Genomic DNA, 13,141 nt, shown 5'->3' with positions numbered 1-13,141 from the left:
AGGAAGGGAGCAAAGTGGGGGCTCTAGGGCTACCATAGCAGCTGTAGCAAATAAGGGATGCTCCTTTCTTCCAAGTTTAGGCTCACCTGCAGGTCACTGAAAAGATCAGACTGCCGTGCAGCATCCAAAACCTATTTTCCCCCCTGTCGACCAGCCATGCAGGTCGGTCTTGGTGGCATCAATTGGTATCAGCTGCAGTGCCGGAACTCCCAGTCCTTGTTATCCTTCAGGCACATCACTACAGGCGGGAGAAGATCTTCGACCCTGGTTCCTTCATCCTGCAGATCTTTACTGCTGCCTCCAGAGACCATAAGATGAGCATATGTGGGGGGAGAGAGAGAGAGAGAGAGAGAGAGAGAGAGAGAGAGAGAGAGAGAGAGAGAGAGAGAGAGAGAGAGAGAGAGTCTCCAACACGTCTTTGATAACTCCCACCATCACCTGTCTATGTGGCTGCAGCAAAGTCGCCTCTACAGTCAAAACAGTAGCTAGTGGGAGTGAGATGTGCATGTATTGTGGTGCATCATGTTAGATGATCTGCACTAGTGGGAACTCGATTAGAATGCATCCACCATGATAGCTTCTTAGACCATGCCCCCAGTTTTGAAATACTGCAGATTTTTTAATGGCATGTACATGCTCAAGTCTAAAGTGTATTTAGACCTGAGCATGTACATGCAATTAAAAAAGCGCATTTAGAGTGTAATTTAATAACCATTATAAGAATAAAACACAACAGATAAGACTGAACACAACTGCACAAGCAGTGTTGAGCTCTGCCCCTGTTCTTTCCTGAATAATACACAAACTAATGCCTAAATATTGCTCCAATTTGAAAATGAGATTACAGCTCAATTGCACACCTCTTTCACATTTAGTCCCTATAACTAACATAACGAAATTATGGATATGTTATAATGAAGGATCATATTCTAAAAACAGGGAATGAGAAAGAGAAATGAACAAAAAAAGTAATGAAACAAATGTAGAAACATGCGGTTTCAAACAATTTATAAGGAACTTACTCCTTCCTTGTCCATTAAGCTTTTGGAAGTGATTGTTCACTTAAATGAAAAAAATATCTCCTTAATTTCTTTGACAGTACTTCACAGAATAGGTTTTTCTTGCTTTTTATAACTAGTTGCATTTGATCAAGGTATTTATCCTAAATATATTTTTAATGACTGAATGGTTTTTGATTTATGTGATATGGTTAAACAAGTATGTTACTGTAAGTCCTTGGGGTTTCGTAAAGTCCATCCATCCTTTTTTGTTACTTGTTTTGTTTTATCCCGTAGTGTTCCTGTGGTTTCTGGATTTCTTTGGAAACTGTTGATTAACTTCCGAACATTAAAAAATTGGGGTGTGTGTCATCAGTTTAGCATTTTTTGTTGTTCTGTCATGTGCTTATTGGATAGTACTGAAAAGGGTTTAGAATCCTGTTTAATTATAAGTGATTTACAATTGTGACCATGTCATATTTTAAAATTTGTGAGGTGCTGTTAAGAGAATGCCTTGCTTAAGGTTTGTGCTACATCTGTAAACCTTTCTCAGGTCTAGTCATTCTACTAGTACCAAGTATGGCACTCGAATCTCTGGGCAGCAATTGAATTGTTACATAATTGCCTTCAGTATTCAAAAGAATTTGCTTTCCAGTTTTACCCCTCTACTTCCTAGAACATAGATTAGCAGTCATCTAGCAGTTGTTTCATATGTTGCTGAAGCAATTATTTTTGGTGTGTTTGAGAATTTCTGTAATTTCTAGACAGATTAATACGTTTTTTGTTTTTGTCAGGACTGTTGTCAGTATATACCAGACCATATACAGCTGCACACATTTCATACTCTGGGTCAAATTGTAATAGTTTTGCTGACTTAACAGTGTGTAGTTGATAAAACTGCTGATACGTTTTTTCCTGCATGCCGTCTAAAACACGTGACTCTGTTCCACATCCTCCTCTCGATTACTTACATCATCTTCAGAAAAATGTTTGACATTTCTATTCATTTTCCTTTTCCCAACCTGTATGCAATCCTGCACCCACTTTTTACTCATTCTTCACCATTCCCAATACTATTGCCTGTAATTCCCTTTACAATGCTGTTCCTCCAGTTTGTCATTTTTTGTCAGGGTGCATATCACTATACATTTAAATAATTCAGATATTTGTATCAGGTTTTTTGTTATCTATTATCTTCTATTGTTACCTTTAAAGTGAGCTTGAGTTCCTCTAATGAGAGCACAAGGTGGTTTAGATAGTCTGCCAAGCTCTTTGCCACTTATATATATATATGTGTAGCTAGCGGGTGCCTTCAGCACCCTTCGCTTTCAGCATTATGGATTGCTTCCTGCACTGTTAAACAGTATTATGATAATACTTACCAGGTTGTCACCTCATTCCACAAGAACTGGGGCGTCATCTGCTGCTTTCTAGTGCTGTTTCCTACATAAAATGGAAATGGGGCATCATCATGCCTGGCGATGGAGCTCTGTACTTGCATTCTGTAAATAGTTTTGCAGATGCCATTTATTCAGTGCATATTCTAGTATGACCCAGATGTTCTAGACACCCTTTTCACTGAAATATGGCACTGATGTACACAGCACTAGTTCGCTTATGCAGTATTGGCATGGGTTGTGATTTGATACTCCCAACCTTGGGGCTCTGGGCCCTTTTCGGTATTAAAATGTGCTTAATTCATTCAACCAAGAGACCCTTTGGCTCATCACTATGTAAACTTAATTATGGAATATGTAAGGTGATCTCTATTTCAGTTGCATTCTCCTGCTTAATAACTAGCCTTCAGAGATGCCGATTTGTGGCTGTGGTCCTCCGCTCTTGTCACAGATGTCAATGTTGTCTGATACCAGAAACTCCATTATTGGCTCTCATCTGGCAAATCGTGGCTGAGAGATGGTCTTGTGCATCTAAACAGTAACATTTGTAGTGAATGCATTATGAAGATCAGTCAGTGTCATATCAAAAGTATGATGTATGAAGTCTTCTCAACACCAACCTGTCCTCCTTCTGTAAAGAATTGAAACTCACATGTTCAGGGTGTACCTTAAAGACTAACTTTCATATCTGTTTGGTGTAAACTAAGTTCATCAGAATGTTATAGAGTACTTTCGGGTTTCACATAAAGTGATCCATTACATGTGCGACTAGGCCTTTGCTCTACAAATATATTACATACTTAAATAAGTAGGAAATTCTCATGCATGATGACAAGACTACTCTGCATAGCTAAATTTAAGTTTTCGACCTGTCCACAAGGCATTTATCTATGCACACAAATAAATTAACATTCCAGAATACATACTATTTTCAGGCAATTAGTAGTTACATGCTCTAGTGTTCTACAAATGTGTATGCTCCAAAGCTACTGAGTAAGAACATGTTTTTATAGATGACTGAAACAGCACTGTAATGATGTTCTCTGCTGCTTTTTACATCTTTGTGTGTCCTCTGCTGCTTTGTGCATCTTTGTGTGTACTAAAGACCTTTACATTTGTTCACTCTGTTATGTTTCTTACAGCTGTGGAACAATTTTTTCCATTTGGGAGTTGGCTTCCTTACCCATGATTCTCTTCAGCTGGAGAACTTCTCACAGGAAAAACGCAACAAGATCATCAAAAAGTAAGGTGGCACACCAGGCGGCGTGGTGTAAAAATTGGAAGTGGGGTCTTGACAGGAGGACTGTCTTAGGTTTTCTATCCCAACCAAATTACAGAACCATTTTCACATAGATGGACAAGCACCTGGTGTCATCTGATGCAAGCACCCCTTCATTTGTGTTTTTTTAAAGTGTTAGAAAACAAATTTGAAACATCCAACCACAGAACCGAGGGGAACGATCAGGAAAAGGCAAATGTGAGATATCAGTTCGTAATATTTTTTGGCAACTTGGTAGACAAAACTCAACATCAGCTCCCGCGCGGGTACCCACAGCCATTTTCTTTTCTAATAGATACTTATAACCACAGATTCTTCAACGTTTGAACTTCCCCAGTGCTGGACTGGATCCCATAACTCCTGCAATAGCTCCTGCACAAGGACAGCTTCAGATATCAGACTCTGCGATGCCTCCTGACATGACAATAGAGCTGCCGCTATGTTCCAACCCACTCGCTCACATTTTCTCTTTTTCTGCATGCTTTGATGCTGATCCAGAGCTTCAGTCTTCAAACTCATTTGAGTTTTCTACTCTAAGCGTTTTCGGCAGTGTGTAGGAATATAACTCCAGACAATGACAGGTTTCAATCAGCACTGCATGTGTTGCAAGACGATGTCTGTTACAGATGCATGCAGTATCTTTCTTTGCTGCCACCAAAAAACAAACACAAATTGCAGTCCTGTGACAAATGATCAGTGAACCAGCTGACAAGACAACGGGGTAGGTCCCCTCGAAGCCTAAGGTCTGTTCCCGATCTCAGACCTGTTCATCATCTTCAGGCAACTCCAAGACAAAATCGAGAGACAAGTTGAGGAACTAGCATTTACAATGCAATCAGTCTCGTTTTTGGAACCTTATATGTATTTAGCTATGCAGCACATTAGCCTGAATGCTGAAACAACTACTGTTCTTTAACATGGAGGGAATATAAGCACAAAATTGTGTGACACGCCAGTTATGGGAACACATGGAGAGAAATATTGCCTTTTAGCGGGAAATGATATTGTCCAAAGCTCTGTTTTTTATTTAAAATCAGGGCCTACGGTGGTCATATCACTAAAAATACAAGATTTGAACAAAATATTATTGTCTACGGGTAATCTTGGAAGACCATTTCTATGGACTGGAATCTAGAGAATGCTAAAGTGATTCTGACTCTGCTGGTTGTTTTCTATCAAAAAAGTTAACTGCCAAACAACAAAAGAGTGTCAATATAAACATCAGACGCAGTGAGCAGAGAATTTTTTATTAGTATTTTAAAGCGTCAGAAGAAACTGATAATATAGTAGGAATGATAGAGTGCACGTGTACAGAGATCTAGCTAAAAAGACCCTCAGGCCCCAGCTAAAAGCTGGTAGCCAGTTGTCGTCATCGGGTCCTCCTTAGTTGCTAGAGAAGGTGAAAAGTGTGTTAAAAAGAGTATGGACTACTCCTCAAAATTATTTTAATGAGAGGGTAGCTCTAACTCTGTTAAAACCAAAGTGCGAAAAATGTAGTAATTTTTCAGGACTGCTAAACGGTTGTGTAAATTTGAACCAGTGAGTCCCTTTAATTGTGTGAAAAAGAAGAAGAAATACGGTCAACATGTTTCTGCTGTACGAGCAATGAATCAGCTCAGCATTCGTCAGGACCAAATAAAAAACACAATGCCACTCTGTGGTCGGAGCACCCTAAAGCGTTCAGACCTAAAGAGTGGCCACAAGGAACGATACGACCTGGAGTTGTCGATGCTCCTTATAGGAGATTCTTCCCCAAATTCCTCCTCATTGTAGGAGAAAACGACAAAATCTGTAAAAGTAAACAGACAGACAAAAGCGTCCACATTATAAGCCCTTGTAAGATTAAATCTACGTTGATAGTCTCTGATCATGTGCGTGAGCCTACTATGACCTCATTTTGTATGCTTTCGAAAAACACATGTTTTTAAACTGCTATTAGGAAAAAACATGTTTGTCACATAGCTTGTTATACACAGCATTGGCCACAACGCGTTAACTCTGTCCGTTACATGTTGGGGTTTCACAAAAAATTGTGATTACATAAAAACAGTGCTCATCCAAACATCTAAGTGGCTTGAGAATGTTAAATAAAACAAAACACCTTTACGAAACAAAGAGCATCAAGGGCACAGTGCACTTCGAAAGAGGAAAAATCTGCCAGATACTTACACAATATCGTAGTGTAGTGAGCCCCATGGGCATAGCGGCAGGAGGAAATCTTCACGTTCAAATCTAACATGAGAAGAAAAGGGATAAGTTTTTCTGTCATCTCCTTGCCGTTACTGAAACGCTAACGGACTTTCGTAACTGAAGGTTGGAGAAAACTTACTAGTCTCTGAACGACTCCCCGCTAGAAGACCTACGACAGCCACATCCGCCGCCCGAATCTACAAACGCGGTTCTGATGCCGCCGGTAATTTAAAACATGGAAAGTGGGGAAGTGCGTGTAAGGCGGTGCTGCCGATCACGTGTCCAGCGTGATGACATCACAGTCTTAAAGGCGCCTGTTTGTTTACAAGCGCAAGGGAAAAACATAATCCCGAATTAATGAAACACTGAAAGAATACCTTAAGAACCACAAACAAAGGAGACTTGTAGTCGATGTTCAGGTGATGTACGAACACTAACAGAAGTTAGACTTATTCCGGTGAACCCACCTAAAAGACTGTTTCGTCTCAGTATAGTTAATAATCAACAAGGTGTATCCATTCATTTACAAATATCAAGGAAGAAAGGCTGGTCCCTTGTTCTATAATCTACAGCCAACAGGAAAGACTGAAGCTTAATAACTCAGTGGGTAGAGATGAAGGATAGACCGTCTATCTACGCATGACCGATCCCCATGGGATATCGTCATTGAGGCCATGTATGTGGGTAGATAGACGATATATCCATCGTTGCTCTTTTTCGAACAATGTACCTTCATTGCTCGAATTCATTCGTTCAATTATTACCCATTTTACATCGTTCGGACAATGGCCATGTTCAAGAAAATGGGTGGTCAGCTTCATGGTGTTTCTACTGCAATTGATATTACTGCGATGTTCTCCTATTCACATTTTTATTCTCCTGGTGGTCATCCCTACATATCTGAGTCCGCAGGGGCAAGTAATCAAGTAGATGACATTACTCGAGTTACAATTGGTATGACCTCGCAGATGCCATATTTTCCCCTCCTCTAGATGTAAGGTTTTAGTGGTCATTGTTAAATGGCACACACTGCATCCCCCGCAAGGGAAATGGCCAGTGATAGAGGGTAAGCCCCAGGCATTCAATACCTTCTCTCGCAACTAAGGAGGACCCGATGAAGACAACTGGCTACCAGCTTTTAGCTGGGGCCTGAGGGTCCTTTTAGCTAGATCTCTGTACACGTGCACTCTATCATTCCTACTATATTAACAGTTTCTTCTGACGCTTTAAAATACTAATAAAAAATTCTCTGCTCACTGCGTCTGATGTTTATATTGACACTCTTTTGTTGTTTGGCAGTTGTATCTGTAAGGGGTATGAGAGTGTTTTTTCTGACCCTTTCTCTCTTGTTGTTGGAATTATCAAAAAAGTTAAACAGAGGCAGTTGCCAGAAAAATAAAAAAGAGAAAGTTCCTAGGTAGAAAGAAATTCTGGTATTTTACTGACCTCTGCTGGTTGTTTTCTATCAAGACAGTTAAATAGAGGCAGTTGAACAGACAAAAAGTCTCTAAGCGGAAGCAGACAAGTCATAAGGCTGATCACCAGAGCCCACAAAGTATATACACATACAAGTATATAATAAGTATATACTAGAGTATATATATATATATATACAAGAGGTCCCGAATGCTCGACCTAAAAATAAGAACAAGGCTCTTCGCTGGCTGGATGCCTCCCTTTCAGTGAAAGGTCTCATAATCAGAATTCTAAAAGGCCCGATTCTAGCTTTGACATCTGACACTGATCTCATTCCAGTCCTAAAGTTGATATGCCTCATCTTCCATTAGACATACTCGTAGTCAGACGTTTATTTTGTGGTAGTCCATCATGTTTCAGCCAGGCTATGGTGTTATAATCTAGCTATGCAGATATGTGTTTTATCAGAGTGCTTTTCGGAAGTGTATATGTTTGAATAATACTCTGTGAACATATTTCATTAGTAGTTAGGTGAAGTACCCCGTTCCCATCTCTCATACGTGGGATGATGATGTTTTTGTGTGGTCTTTAAGTAGTCATGCCATGTTCTGCTCAGGCTCTCCCCTTTGCCGTATTGGCTGGCCCTCACCTCCTTCCCCAGAAAACGTACTTTCAAGTCTTTTGCGTTTCAGAAATGCCAATAGGGTTAGGTGTATTTTGGCCTCCACAGCAAGGTGTATGTTTTTTAAATTGGATGCAGCCTCTAATAATTTGAACTTTTTCTCCTATTTGCACAATTGTGAGTGTATTGCCTGCAGGATGGTATCCCATTTGGTTATGTAGACCCCTTGTGGCATGTGTATAAACGCTTCCTATACAGTGGAATGTGTGTTCACCAAGTCTACATTCATTGCAAAATATTCTCTAATTGAACAGGATAACTCTGCTCTAAATACAGTCTTCTCCAAGTCAAGGGGCGGAAATTTCCAGGAGACCCCATACTCCACACCTCATGGAGATGTGAGCTGCAGCATCACCAGTGAATGCTCTGATAGTGCACGAAGAAGATACTCCTGTGCAACTATCTACTGTGGGGGACACACAGCCAAGAATATATCCTGGAAGATGAGTTGTGCACTATATAATACTATAAATAGGCCAACTTCTCTGCTTACATCTCACGTCACATGTCTCGCAAGTCTGACATTTCCATGTCATATCTCAGCACTCCCAGAATATCTATAGAGGGGTAGGTTGTCTATCAGGATTTGTCCTTCTGAGAGTCTAGGACAAATATGAAATTCCCACCACATATAATATTGTGGTCCATATTTTGTTGGCATATATATGCGATTTAAAAAAATTCACCAAGAATTCCTGTATTGGACACATATACATTAATAATTGTTATAGGGAATCTACCTCCAAGATCCCTAAGTGCCCATTGATGTTTATACTCCACATATCTCCATACATCTTCACATCAAACGGCCAGCCCAGAGAATAGGATATATAGGATGCAAAGTAGCACTTATCGTCCTATTTGTTGGAGAGCCGACAAGAGTCATTATCCCACTGGTTCGTTTCTTGTAGCAGTGCAAAGGAAATGTCATACCTGTCCAATAATGCCTGTACTGTTCTATTTTGTAGGATTATTCAAACTTTTAATGTTCCATAAAGTAGCATCAGTAGACTTATGTGTATGTGCCCTTGTTACCGTTTGCTGTGTCATCACAAAAGTGATGTGTTACTCCCATTGTTTATGTCAAAGAGCCCAATTGCATGTAGGCATGGATCAGAATGTCTTAGTGTCCGTGTTATTAAACAATGTATCCTGTCAATGGCAGAAAAACAGCACTTCACCGCCTTTTGTGCCTTCCCTTTCCAACCCACCAAACCGTACCCACATGGAGGTCCCCGACTTTCAGTGTCCGAACCAATTTGATAACCAGGAAATCAATTAATATACCTGATCTAACACACCCATATTGAAGATAAATTTGACAACTCCTTATGTTACACACAAGTGGGTGCAGAATGCCGCAACTCCCACATGGGAGATTATACGTGTATCTTCCTGAATTGTCTTGCCCGGCATGCTAACATGCAGAGCTCCATACTATATATATATGATCATCTTTAACCTGCCACCTTTAATGTAGGATACTGTCAAGTAGTTTTACATTTGCAGTCGGTCAAAGAGATCACTCTACTTCATTTGTTAAAGTTTGATCATGTTTTGTCCCTGTCGTCTGAAGTCAAGTCTTTTGGGGTCGCAACGGCTCCAATACCGACATTGGTTAGCAAATTTCATTGCAGCTTTATGGTTCATAAAACACCTCTGCTTTCTCCCAGCTTCGACATGTTGCTTTACTGGGGATTGTGTGGAGTATTGAATGCTTCTAGCGAGCGAAAGTTATTTGGTGTTCAGAATTTTACGCCTATTATCTTGCACCATAATGATGAAATCTGTGTAGATGTCATTGTCGGTTCTCTAATACTGCATCGGTCCTCTTTCTTTTGCAGGCCCCAGCATAGCATCCGTTTCAAGGTAAATGGGTATGTGGGTGATGACTGGGAGTTGGGTCTCACCGAGAACAAGCTACGGACAGGCAAGCAGTGAGCATGCTTGACCACAAACACGGCAGTGAAATGGTCTTGTCCAAACAACTTGAATAGTATATTTTCTAGGACAATTTCAGGTTTAGCCATATGCGTCGACTCCACCACACTTAGAAATATTATGTTGTTGCATTAGGTTAGCATCTCCAAGTCTTTGTTTTTGTCTGTCACTGCCAACAGTGTTTCACCAGTAGCTTGTTTACATGATTGGAACTGTTGTCTTCCAGATCTGACACCGATCTTCCCTACCATCCAGGCATGCATTTTGTCTGGTCAGGTACTCAGTCTTGTGATCAAGCCTGTTTATAACCATGTCCAGTTTCTCATCAATTGTTTTTAGGCTTTCCTTTAGATTTCAGAGCAGATGTTTAGCCGCCCCAGCTGTATGCTAGCCATAACAAAGGCCAATTCACTTGTTTGATCTCTGGCGCTTCTGTGCTTTTCAAACGACAGCTTACCTTACTTCTGATCAACTTTGTGCAGGTTTGCCCAAATATTTTGCCACAATGTCAGTCCCCATATTATATCCAACTTCACCAGACTCACTTATCAATTGCTTTGCCAGAGCTCACAAGCACCAGCAAGGTTTCTCTGTATCGTAGTGCCCTACCTCCTCTTCACAGTCCTTTCACTTTGTGCTCTATTTTAGTGTGCTTATCGTATGGTAATTGAAGCTTGGCTGACTTGTCGACCTCCGAATAGGGCTACAGGCAAACCAAAGAGGGAGACAAATAAGTCTCCCATTGCTGTGCGTGGCTAATTCTCTCAAAAGCAGTTAATCAGGCCTCCTTGTGGGACCTGCCTCCCATTACAGGAGAGCATCTGGCATTTAATACTGAGCGAGAAAAAAACAAAAGGGGGGTTGTGGGGAGGGGGGATGCTATTTAGCTACAGTCACATATCCCCCACCCGCACTGCGCGCTCTTCACACTCGAGCAACAGTTGCAGCCACCACTACCGGGTACTCCAGGCCCACAAGCTGCACTCTTGGATTGGCCACACACAGCCTGAGGATTGACCGCAGCAGCTGCTGACACCCGTGTTAGTGATGCAACCCCAATCTCAAGGGCGGGGAGGAACTGCAAATCTGCAGCAAGTGCTCTTTCGAAGTGCTGCGATTAGGTGGCCACTTGATGTGTGGTCAGACCTCGCCCTCAGGACACATACTTTCATGTGCCCATCCTGCAGTCCCACAAAAAGTATCTCTGCTTGCCAGTGGAGGCACACCACTTTCAAATCACCATCTTACCTTTCAGCCTGACATCATTCACTAAGGTCTTTACGAAGGTCATGTCAGTGCTAGTGGCCCATCTTTTTGCAGGGTGTAGATACATCTATGCTTGTACTTTGATGAATGGCTAATGAAGGCAGACTTGGTTCAGCTGGTCGTGGGACTACCTGTAGGTGACGGTGGATTTTCTGTCAATGAGACCAAGACCCATTTGTTACCTTTTCAGAAGCTTCTCTTTATTGGGCCATACTGGATACAACTTCTATGGAGGCGTTTCTCCTGCCAAGAGAGTCCAGGATGGTTGGCCTATGATCCCAATGTTTAATGTGAGAGCTACTGTGCAGATCTTGATTATTCTGAGACTACTCAGTCTCCTGGCATCTTGCATCGTTCTGGTGCCCCTTTTCACTGGGACATGGCGATTTTCAATAGAACCTTTGCTTACAGTGGCCCCAGCATGGATGACGCCTTGCAGACAGTAATTAAGTCTCCAAAGACCATGACTTCAGAGGTGGAAGTCAGATGCCAGCCTGGGGTGTGGCTGGCCCTTCTCTCCTCTTCCTCTGGAGACATCTGTGCTGAAGGATGTGCCCACTACAGGTTTGGGCAGTAACCTGGATGAGGTGAAGGTCAGAGTCCTCTGACCTCTGTACCAGCATATAAATCTTATTGAGCTGCGGACCATCTGCCCTGCCTTCAAGTCAGTTCTGACTTCCATCAGGGACAGGACAAAGCAAGTGCACAGGCGAGGCATAGTAGAGGTCCATGCTATTCGTCTGTTGGTCAAGGGACTATGACAGTGGCTGGATCTTATTGATTTCTCCTTGATAGTGGGTGACCTGGTAGGGTCCCTTAACAGAAGGGTGGACAACGCTCAGTAAGTGTTGTCTTGTAGATCATGAATGGTTACTGCACCCATAGGTGCTGCAACATTTTTTCTTTCAGTGGGTCATACCATGAGTGGATATTTTTGCTATCTTCTGAAAACATTGTCTACCACCTTTTGTGCTGTAGGGTTTCTTCCTCAGAGTTCACCAGGAGACACCTTTCTCCTTCATTAATATTCTGTGCCCCTTCATTTATTTGAATCCTTGCTGATGATCCTGTGTTTCCTGAAGAAAGTCAGGCAGACTGTGCACAGGTGATTCTGGTTGCCCCAGATTAGGTTAGGAAGATCTGGTATTCAGAGCTACCAATCCTCAGCATATGCTTGCTGCTTTAGCTTCCAAGGCTGTTCCAACAGCAGGACAAGGTGTTGCACCCGAACCTGCACAATCAACACCTCCATGTGAGGAGAACCAAATAAGATGTGATCCGATCTGCCGTCACAGGCATTGAATGTTGTTTTGGCTGCTCGGTGACCTTCTGTGAAATCTGTTTAGTTGGGCTCTTGGTTTTATTTCATCACCTGCCGTGGAGAAGCAGGTTGACTCTCCACAAATGTGAGTTGTCTGACATCCTTTCATTCATGCCGCATTTGGCCCTACAATGTTTCGCTGTGGCATTGTTTTTTAGTCCCTTTGGCTTTAATTCATTAGCTTGAGCAGCTCTCTATATTCAAATTACCCTTTGTGATGCTTTTCTTAACAGGACGTTCCCACGTTCACCTCTGCCAAAGAAGGAACTGATATTAGTTCTGGCATTCTTGATATTTGTTCCATTCAAGCCTCTTTATAGTGGTTTGCTGAGACTTCCAGCTCTTAAGCCTGTGTTTCTCTTACTGATCACTTTAAGTCAGCAAGCGGCAGACATTGTTAGTCCAGCCTCTTTACACTACCTTCTTCCCTGGTAAGCTGGTGGCTGACTTGTGCATCCTTTCTTTCAAAACTGGTGTCATCCTTCCATGTGGGGCAATCCATAGTGCGCCGCGTGTTCTCTTTTCTGTCACATCCCGTTAAGGAGGAGGAAAAGCTACACCAGATGGAATTATGGTGGTCCCTTAGCTTTCACATTGCGTGAACGTAGGGATACTGGGTTCACAATCATCTTTTTGGTGGATTTGTCGACT

General features: G+C 41.9%; 1 protein-coding gene across 1 annotated transcript in view; it reads left to right on the top strand.

Moving 5' to 3' along the window:
* The window catches only part of DOCK5 (dedicator of cytokinesis 5), a 581,227-nt gene that overhangs the window by 321,893 nt on the left and 246,193 nt on the right, over positions 1 to 13,141 (top strand). The window contains exon 25 of the mRNA XM_086942489.1: positions 3,538 to 3,638. Within this exon, the coding sequence (XP_086798615.1) occupies positions 3,538 to 3,638 (101 nt within the window). The remainder of the gene's footprint in view (positions 1 to 3,537; positions 3,639 to 13,141) is intronic.

Source organism: Lissotriton vulgaris, chromosome 11 (genome assembly GCF_964263255.1).
Source record: "Lissotriton vulgaris chromosome 11, aLisVul1.2, whole genome shotgun sequence".
Classification (NCBI taxonomy): Eukaryota; Metazoa; Chordata; class Amphibia; order Caudata; family Salamandridae; genus Lissotriton; species Lissotriton vulgaris.
The sequence above is the reverse complement of the archived record's forward strand: the minus strand, read 5'-3'. Positions and strand labels throughout refer to the sequence as shown.